Source organism: Stigmatopora argus, chromosome 6 (genome assembly GCF_051989625.1).
Source record: "Stigmatopora argus isolate UIUO_Sarg chromosome 6, RoL_Sarg_1.0, whole genome shotgun sequence".
Classification (NCBI taxonomy): Eukaryota; Metazoa; Chordata; class Actinopteri; order Syngnathiformes; family Syngnathidae; genus Stigmatopora; species Stigmatopora argus.
Genome location: NC_135392.1, coordinates 8,255,327 through 8,283,080, shown reverse-complemented (window position 1 = coordinate 8,283,080; position 27,754 = coordinate 8,255,327). Strand labels below are relative to the sequence as shown.

The 27,754-nt window shown below is 38.1% G+C and overlaps 5 protein-coding genes and 1 non-coding gene across 6 annotated transcripts; 3 read left to right on the top strand and 3 right to left on the bottom strand.

The window, feature by feature from the left end:
- Positions 1-8,529: 8,529 nt before the first annotated feature.
- Positions 8,530-11,371, bottom strand: LOC144075255 (uncharacterized). The gene is made up of 2 exons (XM_077602113.1): positions 11,097-11,371; positions 8,530-9,870 (listed from the first exon to the last, which is right to left on the bottom strand). The coding sequence occupies exons 1-2, from the start codon at positions 11,275-11,277 to the stop codon at positions 8,957-8,959; spliced, it is 1,095 nt and encodes a 364-aa protein (XP_077458239.1). The 5' UTR covers positions 11,278-11,371; the 3' UTR covers positions 8,530-8,956.
- On the top strand, positions 11,138-16,001 carry gnl3 (G protein nucleolar 3). The gene is made up of 16 exons (XM_077602108.1): positions 11,138-11,772; positions 11,999-12,139; positions 12,248-12,306; positions 12,390-12,530; positions 12,854-12,970; positions 13,061-13,141; positions 13,203-13,338; positions 13,476-13,570; positions 13,842-13,992; positions 14,102-14,189; positions 14,263-14,440; positions 14,503-14,645; positions 14,852-14,988; positions 15,084-15,232; positions 15,433-15,481; positions 15,570-16,001. The coding sequence occupies exons 2-16, from the start codon at positions 12,127-12,129 to the stop codon at positions 15,668-15,670; spliced, it is 1,638 nt and encodes a 545-aa protein (XP_077458234.1). The 5' UTR covers positions 11,138-11,772; positions 11,999-12,126; the 3' UTR covers positions 15,671-16,001.
- Positions 15,850-19,565, bottom strand: glt8d1 (glycosyltransferase 8 domain containing 1). The gene is made up of 9 exons (XM_077602111.1): positions 19,267-19,565; positions 19,075-19,173; positions 18,454-18,664; positions 18,036-18,153; positions 17,875-17,959; positions 17,677-17,789; positions 17,269-17,435; positions 17,076-17,188; positions 15,850-16,894 (listed from the first exon to the last, which is right to left on the bottom strand). The coding sequence occupies exons 1-9, from the start codon at positions 19,274-19,276 to the stop codon at positions 16,704-16,706; spliced, it is 1,107 nt and encodes a 368-aa protein (XP_077458237.1). The 5' UTR covers positions 19,277-19,565; the 3' UTR covers positions 15,850-16,703.
- A 567-nt stretch (positions 19,566-20,132) lies between these two features.
- Positions 20,133-20,204, top strand: trnag-ucc (transfer RNA glycine (anticodon UCC)). Its single transcript has one exon. It is a non-coding gene; the product is annotated as a tRNA-Gly (tRNA).
- Positions 20,205-20,478: 274 nt separating this feature from the next.
- Positions 20,479-21,527, top strand: spcs1 (signal peptidase complex subunit 1). Its single transcript, XM_077602114.1, has 4 exons — positions 20,479-20,640; positions 20,960-21,019; positions 21,100-21,186; positions 21,267-21,527. The coding sequence occupies exons 1-4, from the start codon at positions 20,563-20,565 to the stop codon at positions 21,390-21,392; spliced, it is 351 nt and encodes a 116-aa protein (XP_077458240.1). The 5' UTR covers positions 20,479-20,562; the 3' UTR covers positions 21,393-21,527.
- Positions 21,528-21,872: 345 nt separating this feature from the next.
- nek4 (NIMA-related kinase 4) lies at positions 21,873-27,647 on the bottom strand. Its single transcript, XM_077602115.1, has 16 exons — positions 27,357-27,647; positions 26,404-26,670; positions 26,144-26,341; positions 25,963-26,070; positions 25,723-25,877; positions 25,430-25,574; positions 24,464-25,042; positions 24,342-24,392; positions 24,113-24,253; positions 23,901-24,038; positions 23,661-23,727; positions 23,330-23,430; positions 23,184-23,257; positions 22,717-22,925; positions 22,508-22,641; positions 21,873-22,366 (listed from the first exon to the last, which is right to left on the bottom strand). Exons 1-16 carry the CDS (start codon positions 27,441-27,443, stop codon positions 22,268-22,270), a joined length of 2,553 nt encoding a protein of 850 aa, XP_077458241.1. The 5' UTR covers positions 27,444-27,647; the 3' UTR covers positions 21,873-22,267.
- Positions 27,648-27,754: the final 107 nt, after the last annotated feature.

The following is a 27,754-nucleotide window of genomic DNA, read 5'->3' as shown; positions in this document are numbered from 1 at the left end:
ACATGGTCTAGGTTTTTTTTAAAAATATGATAATGTGTTCCTAGAAGACACACCGAAGAAAAAAAATAGAGCAAACGATCAGCGAACATGTGCTTTAGACCGTATCAAATGACTATGGTGCCTGATAATCCTTTTACTTCCAGTAGGAGTGAGCAATTCGAGAAAAAATATTATTCATCTTCATGCAGCATGCGTCAAACTTGTTGCTAAAGTGTGTGGGAAAAAAAATAATTTACCAGCAAAGGAGGAAATGTTGAGTAACTTTATGGAAAATTGTATTGGTATAATACAAATTAGTGTATCAAATTGTTGTGTGTAATCTTGGCGACTATACATGGCACAGCATGTGCACGTTAATTTATAGTACTCATCAATATCGCTCAAATATTTTTTTTGTGCTGTATGGGTATTGGTGTGAATCTTTTTTTCCCCGTACCACATTTCTTGCTTATTTTGATCTTATCATCTGTGCAGCATTTTTTGGGAAAAAGACTTTTATCCAAATACTCTAAATACTTATGAGTGCCTCCTGTGCGTTTCAGCCTGAGGTTGATGGAGTTATTTTGTGTTTTTCATGGCCAGAAATGTAAACTAGGATGTGTGTTGGGAGGAATTTACAAACACTAAACACTACATCGATCCAAAAGTCATAATTAAGACTGTTGCGCCACAGCCGAGAAAAGAAAATAATATTCAACTCGAAGAGCATCAACTCCAAAATATAGTACAGAACTTCAATTTCTAAATGTTCTTGTGTTGCAAAAACAAAAAGAAGCCATCACAGTGTCAAATATTTAAACTGAAAAATCACAGATATGCACTGAAAAATGAAGTAGATTGTGCAAGTGTACCTAACATTTTGGCCATTAAGTAAACTCCCTGCATAGATTGTACTATTGTAAGCATTTGAATAAGCCTTGGCATTGTATACATTATTCAAATCGTAACTAGGTAAATCAAAAAATAATCACAAATTCCCGATGCAGGTGCTGAGATAATTATCAGTCTCCGTTTTGATTTGCCTGATTGAATTGCCTGATTAGAAGACATTTCACAGTGTGTTATTAGTTAGGAGCCCCTTTGCTCGCTCATAAGAGCCTCTTTTCTTCACATTTGTTCGCGTGTTGTTGACTAGTTGTTTGTGACACTGGAGATTGAGTGACAGGTCACAAAGGTGTTTCGTGCTCTGAGAAATAAACAGAGGATGTGGCTGACTTAGAATTCTGGTGGTGCGACAAACGTTAGAATCAGAGTAGCTTGCACGCACATAGTAATCAATGTGTAAGTGTAAATAGTATTCAAAGAAGTCATTTTGCAGCATTTACATGGTCTTAAAAAGCCTTTCTATACAGTCCTTTTTAAGGCAAAAAGTTTAACAAAACAAGGTCTTCCTTTTTTTAAATGAAAATTAGCCTTACTATGTATTGTCTTTAAAAGAAAAACTCCCTTAATATACACTGTCATTTCAAAAAAAATACCAGACAAAAGACAAAAGTCTTGCTATACATGGTCTACCTTTTTTAATCACAGATAATAATAGTTATAATTAAAAAAACATTTGAAAAAATCAACATATTATTTAGGAGGCCTAAAGAATAATTTATGGGGACTAAAGAGCCCCCTGTTTCAGTGCCATTGACAGCAATAGACATTAACTTTATTTTAACTAGGAGGAGCTAAGTCAAAATTTATTGGATTGATTGGATTCCCTATCCCTGTCACTGGGAGGCATTGTGTTAATTTACAAAACAGCTCCCTGCCCACCTATAATTTTGATTCTACGTGAGAAAAACAGCATTACCCTCCTTTGTTTTCCATGGACACCATCTGCACATGTGTGATTAAGAAGGCAAAGTGTTCCACCACACCACAAACACTTTGATACATCTACATTTGGTTAACAAATGCAATCAAGTCAGAACTGTTTCTGCAATATGGGCATGCATGTTAATTCAGAACTGCATGGCATGCATGACACACACTTCATGACTCAACAGTAGAAGCAGATGGTGGGAAAACTGGTTAAACTGTCAGTGCAAGCTGTCACCAAAGTATGCGATGACTCAATAACTTTTTAAAATTTCATATTAAAGGTCCACTAGTATTGTCCGAGGGGGAAAAAATGGCATGTAAGCCCACAGTGCTAGCATTTGCACAATAAAGTAGTTTTGCATCAACTAGAATCACAACACACCAGTGTGGAAACTCTGCTTTAGAGCATTCAAATGACAATAAAACTACAAGGAAAAGAAACTTAGTAGCTTTCTGCTTCCAGGCAGTGAGAGGAGTGTATTACTCGAATAGCAAACAAATAAACCAAAAAAGGTAATACATGCTGAAAGCCAAGTACATTGTATAGAGATGAACATATTTTTCTGAAGGACGAATGACCTCAGGGCCTTTTTTTCGATAGTGTGTGAGTGTGTAACATTGGCATGGAGACGTGGTCACCCAAGCGAAAGACAAATCGAAGTCAATATTTCTCAATTATGGCGCGCCATCTTGTCCATGTGCAGCCTCGCGTACAAAACAATTTTATTAATTGCATCACAAAAATATAGTAGCTGCTGAAATGACACCTGCAGTATGGATGTCACTCTGGTTCATATGCTGTTTCATAGCCTCAAGACAGTTAATGGCTCCAGACATACCTGGAATCTTGATGAACTGTGGCAGTTTTTCAAACAGGAATGATTCAAAATTCAACCTTTCATTTCTAATGGTTTCTATGACACTTTCTCTAATAACCTGTATAGATTATAATATCCCGTATACAAGTGAAGTGATATTCAAATTGAAAAGATCATCATAAATAAATGGACAAATTCCAACACACTTAATCTATCCAATGCTTGCATGTTAATTATGTTGTTTCACACTGAAATAAATTAAAGTAGGCAGTGTAATGTGTTGCTTGTCAAATTCGCTATTATGAATAGGGAAAATTTATTATTTTCACACACAATACTTTTACACACTTGTAGCAAGCATCAAATTGACTGATGACAGAAAACGAATCACCCTTTTTGTCCTCAACTGAAGGACAAAAAAAATGAGACATCTGTGTAAAAGGGAAACAAAAAAATCCAAGACACACTCCGAAAAACAAAATACTTGATTTATTGTCCCTTGATATTCATTTAGAATGGGTCAAATCTGGTGTCATTGTTATTGCACAGCCACCTTAATTATTCAACGGCAAGGAAATTGCTTTCAAAATTGAAATAAAACATTGCTTTGCTATTTTATTTCCCTCTTTGTCTTTGATGGGTTTAAGTTTGGTTATACAATCTCATTGGCATTTGCTTTTAATCACTTCCCAAACTCTTCATTTAAAACAACCATTAATTGGCATTTCCCTTTTATGACACGACTGCTAGGATATGCAACATGGAAATACTTGTCATACTTTACTGTGGCAGAGCAAATCAATGTAGCGTGAAAAAGGATTGTAGAATTTTAGAAGCCTGCAGAGGTCCGAGAAATGACTTGGAAGTTCAAAGTGACTCCTTTGCAATGGTTGCATGCACTGAAATCTGGCCAACTCATTTTAAAGAACCAGAGCGATGAAACATGAGGCAAATGAGTGAATCCCGCTTGAAGACTACAAATTGCACATTTAACCATGAAGAAGTAAAAACTGCCAATCATTTTTTGGGGGTTATTTCTTTACAGTCAGCACTTATGAAACATTTGCATATACATGACCACACTTCTAAGGATGTTGATCACAAGAATTTGCAAATGTGGAAAGAAATGTTGACAACTCTTCAGTCTATTTCAGTGTTATGATGATATCTACACATATTAACTATGCAATTCAATGCATGGAAAATATGAGTATAAGGAACTTTCAGATATCTTGCAGTACAAGTTTCTCTATCCTGGCTACTCTGCCCAACAAGTCTAAAGATCAACAAATTATCAAACATTATTTGAGTTATAAAAGTGTTTAGTGTTTAAACCCTCTTTATAATATGTGCAGTACTGTTAAAAATATACTTTAAGAGAGCAACCTTTTGATCCTGGAATTCAAAGTTTTTTTCCCAAAACCAAAATCTACCATTGAATGGTTTATTTGATCATTGCTAAAAATATGATGAAGGTCATCAAACCCTGTGTTTTATGACTCCATCAGGAAGATTTGAATCGATACATGAATAAAACTAACATTGAAGCAATCGATAGTGACCTCTTTTACTGGGCTAAATCTCTCACCTGCCCTTCTTTTCCCATTTCCTTTTCCTCTCCCTCTCTCACATATCCATTGTGACAAGCTGAGCTCTGCAGCTCATTGTGATGCAGCCTGCAGTAGCCCTGAAACACAACATAGTTCCTCCTGACTGCTGGACTGACCTCAATGTACTGTATGTCCTTTGCAATGGGGATATTTATGACTACCTTTTAGGCCACTTAATCACTTTCCAATATGGGTGTTTATTCCAATAACATTTGAATCTGGAATATTTCTGTAGCATGAAATTGTGATCAGAAAAATCATGCTCTAAGTTTTCCTTCACTCCTCGAACTACATGACTGGCCTTTGTAACATTTTCTACTACAAAGGTTACACGCAAATGTCAGCAACTAAATGTCACTTTGAAGACTGGCCGACAGCTGATAAGCTAAGTGCATTTTTGACATTCACCATGTTGCTGTCAGACACAACCCTATAAACTCCACTAATGATCTTATTACATTAGTTCACATTGAGCTGGATGGAGAGAGTATTCTTAAAAGTCCTACATAAGAAGGCTGTCCAATGAAAAAGACAAAATCGTATGTCAAGTGATACCCTCCAGCAGATGTAGCTTTTATGGCCAAATTAGATCATGTCTTTGAAAAGGCAAAGCTCGGGTTGGTTGTTTTACAGCAAAGAATAAGGTCTAGTCATAAAAATAAGAAAAGATAGCCCTTCATTATGATGTTACCTCACATAATTGTTTAGATAAACAACAATCTAACTTTCATTCTATATTGGGGTTCTTAATGGAGATTTTATAACTTTGCACTGTTAAAACAATGACAACAACAACAACAATAAAAGTTATGACATGAAATTTCAAGTCATCCCATTTCATTCAATTTTTTTAGTGTTTTTTTTCCAGTCCAAAATCACAAAAATTAACCAAAAGCCATGGAATCAAAAACTGTTTTCTAGGTTATGTCAAATGTCATTTAAACTGTTATAAATATGAGACAACTTTTTACCTCAAGTTGCGTCTGTCAATGTGTCTCACACTGACAAAATTTGTTTGCCTAGTGATGCAGAAATTTACCGACTTCTCTTTGCAGGAGTCCTCCAAGACGGCCTCTACATCTCAGCTTCAATTGGTTTCACTTCCTCTACGGTCACAAATTTAATCGACCCCTCTCAGTGAGTGACTGGACTAAATATTTAATAGACACTGAGAGGATGCCGCGAGATGAGGTGAGTAAATTTCATCATGTACTTTGGCTGAAGATCAATCTGTATGCACTTGCCTTGCAATCAAAGGATTAATTTCGACACTGGTACAATTAATTCCGTGTATAATGCTGTGCAAATAGCAGCTAGTTTTATCCTTAACACAATCCGATAATAGAGTACACTGACCCCCAATCTCAATCCTAAAATGTTGTCGGAAATATAAGCAAATTGTCCTTGAAGGACCACTAACATCTATTTGACCTTACTGGGAAAGACAGTTGTTGTTGTTCTTCTTGTAGACACTTACTTTGAAGTTGTACTCGTCTGTCATTCATGAAAACAACACCTAGGTAGCTGTTCATCAGGTCAGTAGTGTGATGTAGCACACTCGGTTAGTGATGGAATGAGACTTTTTGATCAAATTCAGGTGAAAATTCTTGATCTTTTCGCCATTTTGAAATGGTTCTCTCAACAGTTTTACAGAGATTCCTCGAATATCGCGGTTAATGTACACCCCCTATTATAATTATTAATTTCTTCAGTGCTGAGTCCTAGTAGAAAAAGTGGCTTCCGCTTACGAGTTTCAGCGTGGATTTTCACATTTTTATGAACATTAAAAAAATACAGATTTAAATAAGTTATAGCATAAAAAATCGCAAAGAAGTGGATTTGTGATAAGTGATTCTGCGATAATTGAGGGAAGACTGTAAACCAATTACCTGCTCCACTGACGCATTAGAAATATTACCGCTTGTATCCATCTTACCTGCATTTTGAGAAATGCTGCAGATTAATGATGTATACTGAAGTATATGTAAAATGCTCACTTCAATGACCATTACTAGAAAGCAACGAGAGAAGAGGCCCAGTGACTACAGTATCCAAACGGTCAAAAGTATTCATGAAAAACCTATTGCTGCAGCAAATCTTGTCACCCTACGTGGGTCAAAGCTGCAGGCTTGTTAGTGAGTTTGCTCCTTTATGAAGCTTCTGGCCTAATGAGGTCCACTAAACTGTGTCCAGTCAACCAAGACTCCAACCGAGATCTCTCATTTGCCTTTCCTCGCCTCCAAATCATTCGAATCACGTCACATCGAAGTATCAGAGACAACATAAATGGGAATGTGCAAATAGGGATAAAAAGACCTAAGAATGGTAGAATTTGCATGCAGGCACTTTGGTAGAGTGCACCAGGATAGCTTTGTCCAAGTACTTCAGGTTAGTGTGAGACCAGAAGACCATGTAACAATTAATGAGGTACACAGGAAAGTAAAGGGAGAAAGATGTTTTTCCGTTTCTTTTAGTTGGCGGGTAAGGTTACTTGTAAATCTTTTTTCCCCTTCCCTTTCATGAACCCAAGGGATATTTAAGGAAAGCAAGAGGAATTTGTTGATGTGTTTGTGCCTGAGTTTTGTAATCCTATTTAAGATTTATTCATTTCCTCTCATGCTCATAATGCTTGGCAGGGGATTAATGTTGCAATTAGTCAACACGGCAAATTCAGTTAGCAACAAACTACATCTCTTGATAGCACCACAGGCTTTGACCTCTTTTTTTTCCTGAATTAGAAGGCTAAATCCAAATATTAGGGATTGCACAAGACTATTGACTCTAGCTGACACATGGATGTTGGGAGGGTGCTAGGGGTGCGGCCGCACCTGGGCCAAGGGGTCTTGACTCTGCGATAAAAGATTTATTTTTGGTCTTGTCAAATTTAAGATTTTCAGTTACATGGTTCACAAAATGGAAAGTTTAAATAAACATTCTCTCATCCCATCTTTCTATATTTGAAAATAATATGGCCTCGTAAGGGAATTTGGGGATTCAGTTCAAATCACTGACAGAATTGAGGAATGATGTGAGAAAATATTCAAGTGTTTGTAATGGCACCTTATCACTGAACAGCTTGGTTTCATTTACTGCCGGAAGCGTGACCGTTGAACAGATGAACTATTGTGCTGTCGATATTTGACATGTTTAGAAAAGCAAATGGGGATTAAAAGGAATTTGTTCTCCACCCATTGAACTGTTTTGATGGACGATACAGTCATTGGTTACAGTGATCCCTATACAACTTTTAACAAAAATAAATACAATACATTTATAAATACATAAATAAGAGAAAGTCCGACTTTTAAAAATGATAAGAACCCCCCCAGGTGGCAAGTATATTTTATTACAGAACAATGGATAGTGTGATATTTGTTATAAAAACCTGCATACTGTACCTAAAAACATACCTACATACATATTTAGGTTTTTGTTATACCAGTATTATTCCCAGTATTCCATAATAAACACTGAATCGTGTTTCCTCTGAGAACATTTTACATTATGCCACTTTTTTTTTTTAAATGACCCCTGGCTTTCCGAAAACGCCTACACTTTTGGGTTAAATGGGTTTTTTTCTTTCCACTGTAGCATTTCAACTGGCAACAGCGGATGGTAAGTTAGTTGGTATTCACTAGAAATTGCTTTCTGGAAGTATTGCTGTGCTAAATATGTGATTTCCTGTTTATGGTGCAGTGCTTTTTAAGGACCATGGCATCCAAAATGTTTTTTTTTTGGCCTTGACGCCTACACACGGATTGTTACAGATTCTCGGAATTGTTGCAATTTTTCACTGGGAAACAAAATTCTGATATTGCTCCACTATGTTATGGCAAAACATTGGGGAATTTGGTGAGCCTTTACCCATCTTGTTTTGTGAGACTGCTATTCTGAGAAGCGTTATATCTATACTTATGAGGCCAATGGACATAATTAGCATAATCAGAAAATTACCTTTCCAGTGTCTTATGGCTATCCCGACTTTTCTGAGATTTGTTGATGTCATAAAATTCCTAATAAACACATTTCCCCCTTGAATTTTTCCCCCCAGTTTAAACATCTGGTCGGTGATCTGTGTTCATTTTTTAATGAAAGGTTGAAATTTGGTACTTCATCTTCATTAATTCTTAAAACTTCTACAATTAATAATCCTGGATTACACACACATTCCCTCTCCCATTTTCTGTTTACCACTGTTAAAATAGACAGTCATTTTACAATTGTGAATAAATTGTCAAAAATATAAATTGATATCTCGTTGAGAGATTTTTCAGAGAATTGAGGAGACATTTTCAGAAATTAATCATGTCCTTTATTTAGAACATGTTCAACAATATAACGTTTTTGCAATTGACGGAATTCTTGAAATGTAATTTTCATCCCCATCCTTACCTAACAAATAAAAAAACATAAGTGGTTGATGATCATCTCTAAACACTTGATCAATGAAATGTAATCCAAGTTCCATTCCATGAAGAGGTGTGTGAATGATGCAAATATTAAAGTAGTGTTAATTAATAAAAAGGTACAGGTTTTGCAATGTTAGCTCTACATATACATTCTCTAAAAAGTAAATGTAAAAAAAAAAGTTCAAAAACAGTGTAAGTCCTAAGTCAGTACAAAGGTCTTTTTAAACGGCAGTCATTGTTTTAGAGGGGAAAAAATCCACATGAATAGGATTTCCCAAAGTCTGTTCAGCGCCACCACGCCCAGATGTCACTGCCCTGAAAAATAAGACCCTTCACGGCTATGCGTCTGGAGATGCCTCTTGATTTTATCTGAGCGACTGAAGCACTTGCCACATACGGGGCAGCTATATGGCTTTTCCCCCGTGTGGATTCTCATGTGTACTTTGAGGTGAGCCATTTGGGTGAAGCCCTTGCCACAAATTTGGCAGCGGAAAGGTTTTTCTCCAGTGTGGCTCCTCTGGTGCTCCTGCAGTCTGCCCGAGGAACTGCAGCACTTCCCGCAAACGCCGCAGCGGTAAGGTTTCTCCCGTGTGTGCACCTGCACGTGTACGTGCAGGTGGCCGACGTGACTGAATGCCTCGCCACAAACTTTGCAACAAAAGGACGACACGTGGCCTGGTAAGGGGGATTTCTGATGGGGGCACTCCATGACGTTGTTTCCTTGGTTACGCATATGAGAGGCCTGCCCCCTGTTTGCCACAGTTCCGTTTCCTTTCGTACCAACCATCTGTCCTCCGTTCTCTACTCCTATAATATCGATGTTGTTCTCATTTGAGCAGTTTGGGTTTACAGGCGCGAGGGGCTGCCCGCCATTGTTGGAGGAAACGGGGCCTCTGTGGTTGACTCCGCTCTCTGCCTTCACGTGCCTCAGGGACCCCCGCGAGCCGGGATCCTGCTCCCTGTTCTCCACGCCTTGACTCGAGGGCAAGGCGGACGTGTGGGGGCCATCCTGCACATACTCATTTGCAACACGAGGGGGAGAGAACATGTTTTCTGATGTGCTGCAAGAGCCGTGGTTGTGGAGCTCTTCGTGGCTGACCCGGATGTCTCCCTTATCCTTGATTTGGATGGGAATACGCTCTTGGTGGCCCATGCTGGGACTCCACTCGCGTCGGGGATGATTGCCATCCTCCTCTTCCAGCATTGGCAATGACGGACGGTCTGAGAACAAGGCACAGTCTCAAATTGAATAAATTATATTAAGCGCAACTGGCTAATGTCGGTTTATCACGCACATGAGCAGCCACAAAAAAAAATGTAGTTGGGATTTGATTTGATGTAAAACTTTGTACCCCAGATTTTTTTGTGAAAATGTGCAAAGGAAAATGGTCATTTCCAATATTGTTTGGTGATTAGGAGCACCATGAAATAATGAGCGTCTGTGCCGAAAAAACAAACATAGTGGACTGATTCCTAATCTACTGATAGTAATTGCTGATATTTTACTCTTTTTTACATTACGTAAGGCATTAAATTTATCTTATTTGATCAATTCATGCAGTTTTTTTATAGAGCTCCTGTACTCAAACATATTATGTAATATCTGGTGCAAACTGTTAATTCACAAACAGATTATAATGAACGAGTTTTACAATTTATTGTATTTGAATTATTGTGTATTTATGACTACCTTAATGCATTCAATGTGATTTAAATTTAGGCTTATTCTTTCTGACAGAACTGGTGTAGTAACTGAGGTGAGTTTGCAGGCTAGTTCGCACATTTTCGGCTTATCAATTTTGGAGACGATTGATATCAATTCTTTAGATTCCCAATCAAAGTGTGATCATTCAGTCACTTTGTGACAAGTTTTGCAGTATGCTTCAGTTGTCTAATTTGGAAGCTCTGAAGGCACTTGGGCTTGAACTACTTGAATTGTAGTTCTTTCCACATGATGACATTTATTTTGAGAAGTTCACCAGTCCCTCATGCACGTAGATTTAACTGTACATGTCAAGAGAAGGAAAAATGCTTGCATACAAATGTTTCTGATAATTACATTACTATATTCAAATAATCCCATCATATTTACAACGAGAACTGAAGGCAACATCTGTGGTTACACTTGCTGTGTGAAGTGAAATCAGTTTATAGTTGCTCCTCCTTTTCAAAAGAATAAAAACATTTGAATGGTGCACAGGTCAATATTGATATGTTCATATGATTAGGCATGTTAAGTAGATGTGCTAGCTAGCAAGCTGGCTAAGGAACAAAGGTTGCTAAAGTGTTAGCAGTTCCATAACAATCGCTGCTAGGCTAAGGTAGACTCGTTGGACAGCGGTTCTGTTTTATTAGGGGCATTTTAATAACTATCCATAACGGTCAAATCTTTATGTGGTCACATGAAGTAGGGGATCGTGGCGAGATTATTTTTCTTTGGCGCTAACCTGGCCATATTTCAATCCCAGCATCTCGCAGCCTGCGTCTCAGATGGTCGTTCTCGCGCTCTCGGATGGCTATTTCCTCCTGATATTCCAAGATTGTGTCCTCCACAGACTTGTAGATCTCCTGCGCAGCAAGCATGAGCCGCTCCGTCAAGAAAACGTTTAAAAACTGCAGTTTGGTCATCGTCCTGAACAACGCAGAGGGTCCAGACCATTCCCCAAAAAAGGAACCAAAAAGATGAGTCGCTAGGTCACGTGACCAAATGACAAACTAGTAGTAATTGTTTTCACCCCCTTACCATTTACAGTAAATGTATTCAATTATTTATAATATATTATAGAATATATATGGAAATATAGATTAAAAATATTGTTTTTATATTGTTGTTGGTATTACATAAATAAGTACGTTTATAAACTATAAATATTGGGTCAAGTAAGCCCAAAATGTAATGCCCAAGTACGTGAACCTTATATTATTTAATAATGACAAAAAACACATACCTGTGCATACATGAAGGGTTAAAATCAAGGATCAATATTTTCGTTAAACATTCTCCCAAACCAGGAAACTGATCTTAGTTTTTTGTTTTGTTTTGCCTCTCGAGGAAAACCACCACTCAGTCTAATATGTTATCAAATTGATGGTTACAGACAACGTATGAAATACTTGTTACAGGTGAGCCAGAGTTATCATGAGGATTGTGCTATAAAAAAGAGTTTTAATTTGTGACGTGACGACAGCGCAACGATGACGATTATTTTTGTAATTAGAAATTATATTGTTTGTTTATGTCCCCCGTAGACATACCAAATGATAGAAAATGGATAATGATTTTAAAAAAACTATTCCTATGGTATTTTCACCCCAAATTCAGTAATGTAATAAATCTCCTGTTCAACAGATGGCAGTATAGCATGAAATTGGGGCTGTTTCAATCGGAAACGGTGACTTGTAACTGGTTGAACACGTGGGAGCACATGCACTTCGTGTGGAGAACAGTCGCATTCGGAGGTGCAATCCAAGTGCACAATGAAACGACCAAGTAAGTCCTCTTTTTGACCCTCGGCAAATGACCCAAACATCTCATATTATATATAGAAACACGTTACTTCCCGATGTTGATTTTATTCCCCCCACCTCGTTTTCTCAGAGCTAAAAAAGGCGAGTAAGCGATTGTCATGTGCTCGACGGTACAAAATCCAAAAGAAGGTAAATTGACCACATTTTCGAACGATCGACACATTTTGGAGGCTGCTCTTTTAAAACGATTTCATGTACATGTGTTTTTGTAGGTCAGAGAACACAATAGGAAGCTTAAAAAAGAGGCCAAGAAGAAAGGAGTGACAAAACGAAGCAAGAAAGATCCAGGAGTGCCCAGTAGTGCGCCATTTAAAGAGGAAGTTTTGCGACAGGCCGAACAAAGGAGACTGCAGGTTAGTAAAGAAAGATGTCTGGTCATTAATTTTTTTTGCCCGAATACTCATTTTTTTTCCTCAACAGCCATTAAATACTTTCAGGGACCGTGGCCTCTACAGTGAACATCTAACAGCCATTTAAAACTGAACACCTTTCACCCTTTTCATGATCATAAACACAAATTATTAGTATAATTATCAACAGAAGTAAAATGAATAAAACCAGAAATAAACACTGGTTATGGCCCGAAGTGATACTCAATTTTCTTCTACACTGCTGTCATTTTGTTGCAGGAGATTTCAAAACAATGTCAGTAACTACTAAATTTCTGTGAACCCAGATAGAGGAGGAACAAGAGAGACAAAAACAAGCTGCAAGAGATGAGCGTGCCAAGAAGAGGAAACTGGAAAAGGAGTCTGCAAGTAAAAAAGAACCTAAAGCGAAAAAAGCTCGTGAGGTAGCAAAATGAATAAACCAAAATTAGATTTCGGTACAAAACTCCTCAAATTGAATAAATCGAATGATTTTTTTCCCCGCAATGTTGCAGGTTAAGACTGTAAAGCGTCCAGAAAAAGAGAATGCAGTAGAAAAGAACACTAACAGGTTTCTTTGTGCTGAACTAAACAAGGTAACGACACGCTGTTGTTTAATGTTTTCCATCAAAACTCATTAGATAATTTTCTCCTCAGGTAATTGATGCATCGGATGTTGTATTAGAGGTGCTGGATGCTCGCGATCCCCTGGGGTGCAGGTGTCCGCAGCTGGAGGAGGCGGTGCTGAAGAGGGAGGGCAACAAGAAACTACTTTTTGTTTTAAACAAAATAGGTACAAAGCACTTAACGCTTGTGTTTGCATGCTCACAATGATTATCTGCAAATGTGAGTGTGTAAAGTATTTTGGGAATGTTAGGCAAAGCTTTATTTAAAGCCTGCCCTTTTACAGTTAAGCAAATTCTCTTGTAGATTTGGTACCAAGAGCCAATGCAGAACAATGGATGCAGCGATTACAGCAGGAGTTTCCTGTTGTAGCCTTCAAGGCAGCTCAATATGAAAAAAAGGTAGGGGCATAATGCAATTTTTGGGGGCTTTGATTTGATCAAAACTCCTTACTGTAAAGTTCTACGGAGGGAAGAGAAGGTTAAGCAGCCTGTGTGGTACTGTTCTTAACTGGTTGATAACTCCTAGATTAACCATCAAAACATACAATGAAAAGTTCTGCTGTGACGTGCTGAGCTTAATTTGTGTTTGATAACAATTTTTCAAGTGAGGGCTGTCTTGGATTTTTTATTTTATTTTTTTGTTCTAACCCTCACTTCTTGTCTTGGTTAGGCAAAGAGGAGGGGTGGGATAAAGCCCTCCAATGAAATCATTTACAATACCAGAGCAGCAACCTGCTGCGGAGGAAAATTTCTCACTGAGCTACTCACAAATTTCGCTGCGGGCAGGGAGGCCAACTCCCGTCTTCGGGTGGGCATTGTTGGTAAGGAATGAACCGTTTGAATTCTGAGAATCATTTTTTCTTGTATCGTGAAAAACTAGTAAGGGGAGGTTCTTGTATCATAAGGTTAAACCCCCTCACCCCCATCCAGGTTTTCCCAATGTGGGAAAGAGCAGCCTGATCAACAGTCTGAAGGAAAGTTCCGCATGCATTGCTGGGAGGAAGAGAGGCATGACAAAGTGTGTTCCTTCACAATCTATTGAGCAGTGTTTATCATCCGCGCCAACTTTATCCTATGCTGAATTCCTTCAGATGCATGCAGGAAGTGCAGATCCCGCCAAATGTGAATCTTGTCGATAGTCCAGGAATACAGGCCTGCCCGTCTAACCCAGCAGCCGCTATCGCTCTAAAGGGCATGCAACCAATGGACAGCCCCGAGGCTATGATAGATGCTGTCTCGGTTCTGCTCAAAAAGTGCAACAAGAAACAGGTACTGTCCACTGCAATAAAATATTTGCCATTCAACTGTTACCAAATAATTTCTCATTTCAGATCATCCTCCAATACAATGTCGCAGACTACAGAAACTCGGGGGAGTTTCTAACCATGTTGGCCAAAAAGCACAATCTTTTGAAAAAAGGTGATGTCCCGGACACAATGGAGGCCGCCTCAATGTTTCTGGATGATTGGACAGGGTAAGCTTTATTCTTGCCAACCATTTGTTTTGGAAATGATGAGAGAGGGGTCTTGTACGCATTTCACAATGACGACTGTTTTCCCTCGCCCGGACGCGGGTCACCGGGGTCGCATGTCTTGTACACACGGGTAAAGAGAGGGGCGAAGCTGTCAACTGATCACTACCTGGTGGTGTGTTGGAGGATGATGTTTTGTTTTCTCCTAGACCCAAGATGAGCTACCACTGCAAGGTAACCCACAAACACAGCCTCCCTCCTTATGTGACAGGCAGCATTGTCAAAAAGATGTGGGGGAGCTTGAATCGTGCCAAACTCAGTGCTGGCAATAAAAAGACAATGGACGGTACGCATGTGACCCCAAGATTCATATTTGAGTCACTTTGTGAAGTAATTTATGCCAATAAGTGACTAAGTGATTTTTTTCCCCCTCTTCTGTAGGTGTAAGATTTACTACCCCGTCCAACAGTATCAACTTTATGTCACACGGCCCTACAACGGGTCTGCTTGCAGTCGATAATCTCCCTGAGGAAAAAGCTAGCGTTTTAGCCACAGTTGAAGAGGTGGTGGAGGCAGAGGACAACCAACAGGTGATCCAAATTGTTACTTGTGCCACTTAACTTGTTATTGGTTTAAAGGTTTTACCCTAGCATGGAAATGATGACAAAAATAGGTCTGCATTTATGATGGAGATTTATAATCCAACGCTGACCCTGTGGGTGGAAAAATTGCAATAGATCATTCGAAGTGTCTTTAGATTCCTTTTAACTGTTTTGTTTTTCTCTCACAGTTAATGCAAAAAGATGAAGAAAATGAACCTGAGAAAGTTTCATCCGAAGGTACATAATTGCAGTTGCATGTGTTTCATTAACATCATTGTATACAAATGTCCACTGAATGAATATCTGTTTTGTATTGTCTTTGCAGAAAAAACTAAAAATGTACACTTCAAGTTGGTGCCCAACAACACCAGTACCTCCACAGTGGAAACAGATGACGTCTATGACTTTAACGCTTACTTTAAATGAAATTCTGCCAGACTCCAAGCAGTCAGGTCAATGTGCAGACCTTCATTCGCAAAAGATGATAACATCTGCCCACTTCAAATCTGGACATCTAATTCCCCACTAAAATGACCATAAAGGTCTAAATGTAAAATACTCCTGTCCACTCAATGGGTTATTTCTGTTCAATTCAACCCAGAAAATTTAAACTTTGTACATATTTTTATTTCTAATTAAAAGCCATTTAAAAAATTGTACTTTGAAAACAAAAAACATCAAACCAATGTCTTGTCTGTATTACAATTGTCTCCATGAACATTTTGTATTATATTAATAAACCAGACTTCAAATCTGATGAGCCTTTTTTTAAATCTGAATATTTGAATAACATTGTAGATACCTCTCACATATGAGATAGGTTGTCTTTGTCAGCAAAATGTTTAGAAATAACTGCACATTAGCACTTATAAGATAAAACAAATATATACTAGCCTGGAATGTAATACTGAAATATTTGCAAGAACCACATTGTAACAGTGTGCAATGAACTAGAAAAGGATAATTCTGCACAGTTGTTGAACCATCTATAATCCAAGTGTGAAAGCACCAACTATTTTTACACTTTTGACCTCTGCAACTTGGTACCGGTCTGCATCAGTGAACATCACTGATGCTGACTGACACAAAGTGGACTGTGTGGAAGCAATGCATTTATTTTTCCACTGGAAATGTTGAACTGAGGTAACCAAGTAATTATGTGACTTAGAATGTGACTCCCATAAAGGATCTCAAAATGCTGCATCAATGTAACAAGGGCAAACAACATTTTCAAATGACAGCTCCTAAACATTGCATTTGGCACTTAGTTTATCCACAATCGCCTAAGGTAGTTTTTGAAATAAACTCTTAAAACCGTCATTTAAAAAACTCAAAACAATACTGAATACAAACCCACTGAGCAAAGGTGGTTTTCCAAGGGCACATTTGTGTTCCTGAGAAAAAACACATTTGTGGTGGCTAGGTTGACCCTTGTGCAAATAATCATATTTTAACATTTTCAGTCCAATTTTTCTCCAGTGTGCCTCCGCACTGGATGAAACTTTTCCATGGGATCTGCAATGAACCACCTATCCCACACATCCAGAAAGGAGGATGTCCTGCCCCAAGGCTTATAGTGTCCATTCCAGTGAAGGAGCTTAGCTGCTTTGACAAACTGGGGTGAGAAGCGGTTTCCAGCACCCGTAACACCTAAAAAAAAAGGGGCCCCTTATTAAAGTACATTTCATTTCCAATATGTTATTCATCTACTGTCACTAGTGTTAAGCCTAACAAGCAGAATTTCTTTTTTTTTGTCCCTCTCAAATGTTTTTTTTTTTAATTACATTTCTGGATCAGCTGCAGACAGTCTACAAATTATGGGCTGACTTACCCAGATGCCTAACATGCCACAAAGGGTCAAGTGCAGAGTGGCGCTTGTAAAAAACGATGAGGAGTGGAGGGGCGGTGATACTCTCAGCCAATGTCTTGCTGTACAGATCTTCTCTGGGGATGACAATTTCATACACGGTTAACATCAAGGAACATGAACGGACAGCCACATTTTTGCAGTGCGAATAACTGACCGTGTGTTAAGTTCCATCCAGTGTTCCAGCTGACCAGTGATGTTCACGTTCCTCCACTCAGTCAGATTGGCGACGATGACTCCAGGGTTGAACGAGCAGGTGTTGGCCCTCATCCCTAGGTGTCTGATAGCCTCTTTTTTAAAGTCCAGGAAACCTATATAGTTGTTCTATTGAGAAAGTAAACATTTATGAACCAATAAATCCTCATTTGCCGCTTCATATTTTGCTTGGTTTCCAAACTGTACAGCCTATATGGCGATTGGTTATTATCGCCATATTCCCACCAGGAAAGTCCATAAATATAATTTGGTTTCTTTGGTTTAGACCTAAATGCATTTGGCCGGGCCAGACTTTTTGGGTGGGGTTCACATGATGTTAGCTTGTGATAAAGATGTAAGAGATTGGCACCTGAGTTCCAGCCCCACGAATAATACCCTTGGTAGATGCTGAATCACAGTCATCAGAGAAGGCCGCTGCATGTCCAGGTTTTATACTTGTTTCATAAAGCTCTTTGATATCTCCTAAAAGCAAATGGTGAAAATGTTTTGTTTTCCACTACGAGGGATCAGCCTATGATATGTTATGTTAACGTAAAGGGTAGTTTACCTTGCACAATGACATCATCATCCAAATAGATGGCTTTCTCCACTTCGGGCAGGTATAATGGCAGATAATACCTAGCAAAGGTAAGCTGATGGACAGATCTGATATTAAAGTTAGCATAAAAAAAAAAAAAAAACTAGTTCAGAAATGTACAATTGTCTCACCGGTTTGGTTGCATCCATCATCTGATGATTTTTTGGTATCTTGCCAATCAGCATCTCAGTCTTGAAAAGAACCATTTTATATTTGATGCTTTTTAGTTGTGGAACACTCAACCACGCCCTGTAGATCAACACAATTTGTTAAGCCATATTTCTCAGTGAAAAACCAATTTCATTAATTAATTTGAGTTGTTTTAATTTTTTTTTGTTCTTGCCAAGAAAGGAAATTGAGCACTCACTTATTCAATAGATTAACGAGAAAGTTTTTGTTTATATTTTTGAAAAAAAAAAAACTTGACTAAACCCTATGAAGATAGAATAACTAATAACTGGAGTGGGAGTTGTAAATGTCCCACTTTTGCTCTTGAATACAATAGATCTCATACATGCCACAGAATATCGCGGCGTTTTACGGGCTTACTTTAGATGCTCTACTGTGTCGTTCAGGGTGACAATGGTGAAAACAACATTGGCTTTAGTGTTCTGATAGATGCTGTGCATGGCAGCCACTGCAGCACCAAGCCTCTCCTCAGCAGCAGTCATGACCACAGAGATCTCGTCGCCTTGTCTCTCCATTTCTACTCGGAGGTCAGGAGACAATTCTGCCTCAAAGGGAAGAATGGCCCCAGTATCTAGATAAGAACATTACATAAGAGTGGTTGCTCTACATTAATGGGCCCAGCATGTAAAGAAGAACACAGTGGGTAGGTAGATTCCCTTTATGCTTGTGTGGAATATAGGAAATCATTTGAGTATTCATTCAATATTCTAGTGATCTTCAAGTCCATCTAGTAATAAGGGAATTCATCGGGTTTTTTTTCATTTTTTTTTTTTTTACATTTTTGTACAGTAAAAGAGAAAATGCATTAGAAGTGCATCACCTACTAGTTTAATTACGGGTTTCTATAACACGTCTACAGTATTAGTCAATAGACCGTTCGAACAGGGAGGGTTGGCAGCAATTATTTGCTGACAATGGCACAGAATGTAGCTGTAACTTAAGCAAATTTAGAGAAAACGGGGCAAGCTTAAATAGACTTACGTGTGATTTCTTTGTGCAAAAAGTCACTGAGGCTGAGGAGATTCCGTTGAATTATGATGAGGAAAGCCACAGCAAGTAGCACAAGAATGACCACGTTTACTGGAAGACATAGACAAGCCCCAAAAACATTGGAAATGCAAACGATTAATGCACTGTTGCCAGAAAAAAAACATTTAACACAACTGTGCGAACCTTTCTTCATCGCCTCTTGCGTTGCACCACTAGATTGTAAACAATACCGTAGTGGACACCGCCACGTTATCAAAGGTAACTTGTTCAATTAGTGGGAGGATCATGTGCTTCCACTAGTGCGAAAAATTAAATCTTTCTCATATTCATGCACAATTGGCCCATCAAGTGTATGTAAAATCCCTAAAACATTTATTCTCCAGTTCAAAGTTGTATGGAAAAAATATATAGAGATCAACTGCCAACGCAACATGCACAATGGTATGTTCGTGCGATAGTTGCCTGTAGCATGCCTGAACTAAAAGTACCCAGATTGGTACTTAATACATATTTAAGAATTAAGAATATATCCTGGTAGAATGTCTCCGATACTAATGATTGTGTATTCTTTGTAATTTCTATATTCTAGCAATAAATTAGTTAATATGAGGTTTCTATTTCTTGACTGGCAATATTTTAGCTAGTCCATCCAAAGCGTTTTTTGCCTCATGCTTTTGATTATAAAATTCCAACGTTATTTTTGGATTCTTATGTTAAAGATTTACTAACACAATTTATATATATATATATATATATATATATATATATATATATGTGTATGTATATATATGTGTGTGTATGTATGTATATATATGTGTGTGTGTATATATATATATATATGTATGTATATATATATATATATATATATATATATATATATATATATGTATATATATATATATATATATATATATATATATATATATATATATATATATATATATATATATATATATATATAAAACAACAGCTAAATTTTCTCACTTCACTAATACTATGTCACTTCATTTTTGTTTTTTAAACCTACATGCGCCAACTTGGTTCATAAGGCGTTGGTGGTATAGTGGTGAGCATAGCTGCCTTCCAAGCAGTTGACCCGGGTTCGATTCCCGGCCAACGCATGTGTTTTTCTTCAAATTTTGTACCATACTAATTTGCTTTTCTTCCCACCGCACTGGATATGCACGTGTTACCTTTTTAAAATGATTATTATTATATGCGACTTTTAAGACATCATTCATCGTTGTGTCAAATCATTCAAATATTATTAACAATTTAATATATGTAATAATGTATTATTAATAATGTAACGTAATCTATACTTTGGTAACTGTACGGTTTTACATTGTCCGGATATAAGAAGGTTTAAAAAGTAAAATTAAGACAGAAAAATAAGTAAAAACCGTTAAGCGTGATGTCATCAGAAATGGCCATGCTCGTCTATGGGTCCTGTTCAATGTGACGTTACCGGAAATTCTAATGCGCAGTGTTCCAGAGATAGAGGAAGAAGACGGGAGAAAAATGTTGTCGTTTTTTAAATCAATCCCCACGCATATGGTAAATTTGGTCGGATTTGTGCAATTGTGTAACAGTAACATACAGTCTTACGAGGTTTGCTTGAATTTGCGAAACCTGTAATACGACTTGTTGTCTTGCATGTTAATGTTTTGCTCGTGTCGGAAAGATATAGAATTTGTGAAATGCAGCTTTAATGGAATATTTTCATGTCGTTGGCTTGTGGAATTGGAACTCCTTCCTACTTGTTCAAATGAAATGCTTAGTTACAGAATGTTTACAATCGCGTCTGATATTGTGTGATCACTTGTAATAGGCGTCGTCATTAAACTGTGAAATTGATTCCCCTCATTTTTCACAGGACTACAAAGGCCAGAAACTGGCTGAACAGATTTTCCAAGGGATAATCCTCACCTCGGCGGTAACTATGCAACGAAATAAACAACTATAACAAGCCATCATCGCACTCTAACATGCCTCTAATGCATTTTTTTCCTTTAGGTTATTGGGTTTTTCTATGGTTTAATCATTGAACAATTTGGATGGACTGTTTACATAGTCCTGGCTGGTTTTATTGTATCGTGCATTGTGAGTTTTTTTCCAAAGCCTTTTTTTTGCACACTTGGTGTCAAAAATTTGCCTATTGTAACATCTTTTCTTTTTTTAAGATGACCTTGCCTCCATGGCCAATGTTCAGAAGAAATCCCCTATCTTGGCAGCCTGTGATACAAGACACCAATGCAGAGTCCAACCCAAAACCTCAGGAGAGTCAAAAGAAAAAGAAGCATAAATAACTCTTCATCACCTAGCTTTTGAAACAACCGTTGATTTGGAAATTCTTGATTCCTTCCGCCCAGTACTCATTGTGTTACAGTCTTGAATACATGTTTAATGTTGTCACAATTAAACAAAACCCTGAAAATTCTTGACATCTCTGCCACTTGTACTTTTGGATCATGGATACTTTAGCATAAAGTGCTTGTACTGGCACGATGAAAAACAAGTTTTTGGGCTTATTCATATAATGTTTTTAGTATTACCTGATCTTCAAAAAGCAACATGGGAACTAAAAGAATCGCAGGAAAGGCACTCAATTTGTTGTCCATGGATTTTAGGCTGGGTTGTCAACAAATAACTATTAATCGTTATTATTACACCACAAATAAATTACACGATTTAAAGTATTAGCATCTATACTGTGACTATACACACTTTGTTATTATTAGTGCACCCCAAAATCTGGGTTTACTTTTCCGGCATGAAGGAAAAAGTCATTTCAGGATTGTACTTATCAGAAATATTTTATTATTAATACGTATCTATGATACTAGTCTACATTGTGTATAAGACAAAGGAAAATAACTATCCTTAAACGAAACAATACCGGTAACTTTTTACCTAATTTTCAGGAAATATAAATAAAACAAAATATCCCATTGCCGCAAATTCCGCAAAGTCCCTTCATCGACATGATTTATATTGGTTGCATAGACATGGTGAAAAATACTAAACTATAACAAATATATGAAATATGTACAGTTATTTACAATATATTTTTTTCTCTGTCACTGAAACAAGCATGTGGTTCATGAGAAGTTTTTCAAAGACAGCAAGTGGCACTTGTCTCTCATCAGTCACTCATTCTTTTTTTTTTTTAAACGGTTATTTTCTAAACCTTGAAAGCGATCTCCTCGAAGAATTTTAGTTGTCTCACCATTACAGCAAAAGCGCGATACTTGTCATCACCCATCTGTTGACGTAGAATCAACTGCAGTGAGAGAAAAGCACCAAGTTAGATTTGTTCTCCTCTGACACTAAAAATAAATCTCTGATTTCAACTTTGCACACTTGAAAATACAATCATAAAGAGGGGCTAAAGTCCACAATGTGAAATATTCTGGAAACTTACTTCTCGTTTAGCCTCATCCTCCTCCTCCATGATTTCCAGGACTTTATCCAAGAGCTTGACTCCTAGGCCCTTCACTACATCAGTTCTTAGGAGCTCGACAGCCCTCCTGATCTTGCCTGTACCAGACCTCGACCCTTTATGGATGAAAATCATTGTCAAACACGCCACAAACGAGACAATGACACAGTTGTTTGATCCTAATATCAGACCTATTGGAATTTCACCCAGGGATAAGTTCTCTGCTTCCTGTCGAGCCTTGCCGTGGATTGCAAGAGTGTCCCTGTACTTCTTATTAAGTTTGAATTCGGGCAACAACGTAGAGCCATATTCATGTTTGTCCACGTCATTTCCACCAACTATTTCCAAAGTTTGGGTCATCATGTGTACTAAATCCTGCATGTCATTGGAGTCGACTCTCCTGCACAGAAACCAATACAGTACCATCTTATAAGGAGAATATGGTGTTCCTTCGTCCTTGGTGCATGCAGATTTTCTCTAATAATGGGTAATTATAGTAATAATACATACTAGCATGCAAAATGTTTACAGGTAGGCCCACTAAAAATGTTATGGAACGGATTAACCGTGAAAACCGAGGGAATACTGTACTGTATTTAAAAGATTTTTTTAAACAAAATGACACTGCCGAGATTTATTTTGAGGTCTTTCCATTTACCTTTCCTTGCAATCTCCCTCTGCATGCTCTGTTGAGCTGGTGGAGGAGCTGTATTCATCTTCATCTTTTTCTTGCTTTAATGAATAGTACCAGTTTTAACATTTGCACTCACATTACAATTAGTAACTTTAATTGAGTGTATATACCTGATTACTCTGAGTGATACAGTTTGAAACTGAGTTGGCAAATGGAGCGTTGTAATGTTGGGACTTGGAATGAGCGAGGTCTTCAGACGTTCTTACAGCACCTGGAGGAGGAATGATCATAGTTTAAAAATCATAAATCAACTGGGTCACCTTATGTTAAATATTTTTGGCCACAAATTCTACTGACCAATTCCCATTTTTTGCATGTTGATAAGAGGGATATTACCATATTTTCTGCACTACAAGATGCACCAGATTAGAAAATTGAAGTCTTTTAGTTGCACCTTATTGTGTGGAAAATACATACAGTAGTACATTATTTGTACTGTACCTGATGGGCAGACAGTGTCTCGTGATTGCCTCAGTCTTCTTCTCTCTCTAGCAGACAGAGGGCGCTCCTGAAAATTAGTATGCATGTTTATGGTCTAGGCCAGGCTACATAATTATTAAATTAATTAACATTAATTCAAATTTTCCGTGACTGTGCCTTTCTGGCCAGTCATGATGGATCCCATTAGTTAAATTCATGGGAGTTAGTGTGAATGCTCTGTAAATAAGTTAAGGAACACACCTTGGGGAGATTAAATAAACCATCCCCACAAGATTTCAATGTTTGATCCTCATCCAATTTCTTGCTCTCTGTGCTTCTGTTTCTTGGTTCTAATGATGGTTCAGCAGGACAGAGAGGCAGAGGTCTGGGAGCTTTGGTCTGGCGAATAAATAACCTCATAAAAGTATTTTTTTTACCACCAACTTCAATAGGAATTCGTTGACCGTTTTTACCTTCTGTTGATCACCACATGCTGGTCTTTTGTCCCTCCCACTATTGTCAAGCGAGACAGCAGGTTCTTGGGGAGTGTACACAGGAGCACTGGTTACACTGTGTGCGATGAATTGTGGGTGAAAGTTGTCTTCAGGAGGTTCCTTGAAAGAAACAAAAGATGGATCACTTTCCAGTAGATTTTATGAAAAGTGTTATTAGAGTGAAAAAAAATGAGGGCAATTTTCTCACAACTGTTGGAGAGAATGGTTCTAGAAGTTTTTCTGTCGACTCCAAATTATCCTAAAAAGGCAACAAACACATGAGGATACTCCTACAAAAACCTCTACTGATATTTTGATAACTCCACTTACATGGATGTCTGTATGCCGTGTTAGAACTCCATTAACATGTTTCACTGAATCAGTTTTAATGCACTTCATATTAACCTCCACCTTTTCCAAGGTGATTTTGTGCACAGCTCTCTTCGCTAAATCTGCTTCTTGCGCCACTTCTCGATTTGGTTCTGGTTTGTTAGCTTCTTTAAGGAGTTCCATTGTGTCATACTTTTCATCATTGACCTCCACCTTTTTCTCAGGGACAGGGAAGGTGCCTCGAAATGGACGAACCTCATTAGATACTTTTTTCTCGGCGCCTCCCTTCCTGCCAGCTGCCGAGTGAGGTTTCACTGGAGGTTTGACATGCGTAGGAGGGAGCTCGTTTATCTTAGCCTGGTGTTGGGCCACAGCTAACTGCGGTTCCTCTAATGACTTCTTCAATGCATCTGCACCTTCATGTGGATACATCTCAACTTGGATGTTGTTGATACTGGCCATGGAGGAGATGCTGCTTTGGAGAACATCAGGTGAGGACGGTTTTGGTGGGGGAGTTTTCACAACTGGGTTGCAGTCGGTGTGATCATTGTGATTTTTGTGGGGCTGTGATTTGTCCTTCTGTAAAATCAATATGAAACATAATCAAGTTTATTTACTTTCTATTGGGAGTAACATTTTCAGAGAGATTAATATATTCCTGTGGATTTGTTACATCATATTGCTGAAGTAATAGCTGCATTGTTATGGTATGCATTGATAACTAATGCCAGTAATTAGTTTAATTGCAACTACCTTATTATCTACTTTGTGCGTAAAAGGAGGACGTTTCAAAGACGCCTAATGCTCTTTTTTGTACACCCTAAAGACATGCCTTTATGACTTAATGCAGGATCAAAATAGGACACAGCAAATAATGTCTATGACGATTCCAAATCAGATTTAAATGGGCTATTTTCTATATGCTGTTTATATGTCACATAACACCACATTTACATACACACTGACCTGTTTTAACCTGGGAATAGATTCTGGCAGCTGACTCGGAGGTGGTCGCTCAGGTCTTGGCTGAGACTGCGCCACAATTGCTGCATCGTTGTTTTTGATGACACTGTTGCCACAAGCATCTTTTTTTCTCGATTTAGCAGTTATCCTGAGTAGCAAAACACACCATTGGACAAAGATGCAACACCGCACAAAAATGTTCTTATTTTACAATTTACTAGGAGTATAATGAACATGTGCACAAAACTATAAAGAACCCATATTTACTGCAATTTAGGGTTTGTCTTCTAACTTACTCCTTGGTGGCCTCCAGGAACACGGCAATTTGTTTTTTGATGTAAGGCTGCCGCAGAATGAGTTTGACGTCTGGACGGTCGTCTGGCCTTTTACACAACATGCGCTTGATCAACTCTCCTAGTTGGGGGTCATATTTACTTGGCATCTGTGGAAGCTGAGGAAGAAATTTTATACATCAGTGTGGTTTTAGAGTTGAAAGAAATGTGGTTCATCCATAAAATAAAATTTAAAAAATGTACCTTTCCTTCTACAATGCGATAAACAAGTGAATTCATATCTTTGGCATTGAAGGCGTGTTTTAGAGTAGACATTTCATATACACAGCAACCCAGTGCCCATACGTCTGACTGGAAAAAAAATATTACAACCATTATGAGAAATGCCACAGAAAAACACCACACCATGAGAAAATGGGGGAACCTTATGATTGTAGGGTTTATTAGAGAAGAGCTCAGGACTCATGTAGTAAGGGGTCCCAATAAGTGTGCTCGCCATATCATTCTGATTCTCCAACACTCGTGCAATGCCAAGGTCCCCAACTTTAATGATGTTGGTCTTTGTCAAGAAAATATTTTGTGTTTTAAGGTCTCGATGAAGAATGTTCCTTTCATGAAGATACTGAAAGCAAACACAGGAGAAATGACTTCAAGCCTGCTCATATACACGAGCATGCAACTTACCTGCAGTGCCATGGCAATCTGGACAAACCACTCCACCACCTGCCTCTCTGGCAGCAGCTCTCCCTTTTGCTGTTTGAGTCTGTGGTAGAGGTCACCTCCTTCACAGAAGCCCATTACTATGTAAAGTTGGAGGTCCGTTCCTTCCCAGGATTCCCTGTATGTCACAATGTTTGGATGCCGCAATTGCGACAGAAGCTGCGCCTCCTGCTCCGCTGCCCGACGTTCTCGTTTTGAGGAGGTAGTCAAATTGAGCTTTTTTATGACATACTGTGGAGTAGGAATTGGAAAAAGTTATAATATTTCATTTTGATGTCCGTATATTTGCTAACACATTCAAGTATGCCAAATAAATATGTGGTTGCGTTGTTTAACACTCCATCCGTTATACAACACTTATACTAAGGAGAATTTTAGTGACGTGAATTTGTACTTCTCAGCAATATTTGTAATTGCCAGGAAAAAAAAAAACAGATTCCATGGTATTTCCCAATATTAGCTATCACATAATAAATTAGCTTGCTTGACAATTATCACACGTGTTACTAATTAGAGGTTTGCAAGTATGTTTGCAAACTCTAGACTGTAGAATAATTTAGTTTCGAAACCAAACTTTAGATGGAAAAAATAGAATACAAAAAACATTATAACTATTTAAAGCAAGAATCTTTTTGTAATATTTTACCATATTACAAAATGCTTGAAACAGTAATGTTGCAACAACAAATACATGGTTATATTACCGTGACTACACACTCAAAATATTTCGGCAAGCGTTTTCTTGTAATTGATTGTAAATTACGATCCACTTCTCTCATTACCTTCATATTACGGTGGACGCACACAAACTTAGCACTTCAAGGCTAACTGCTACACTAAGCTAGGTATCTTTTGGGGGTCTTTTCAGGGAGGCTTGTAGAAATAAAAATAAAAGTTTTGCCAAATACACTTCTCACCTGTTTTCGGTCTGTTTTGTGCCTCACCAAGTTCACCTCTCCGTAGCTTCCTTTCCCAACCACCCTGATAAACATATAATGATCCATCTTTCCTTAAGGCACTTCATAACCGGTCCGGAATTAAGCAGAAGTTACTTAACATTCGATTCAAGATTATGCTTGTTCATCCGAGCCATAAGAGGTCCAAAAGGCGACATTATTTACATGAAATGTCTTCCATACAAGTTGGACCACTAGCAAAAGAAAAAGCAGGAAACCATCAGCCAAGCGTCACTAGGCAACTCCAGCAGATGAAAGCGGGAAAAAGCGCTCCAATGGCGGCTTATTGCCACCTACTGGCCACAAATGTGAATTGCAATCCAACTTTTTGGGGGAATGAGTATAATTCATCAGTCAGT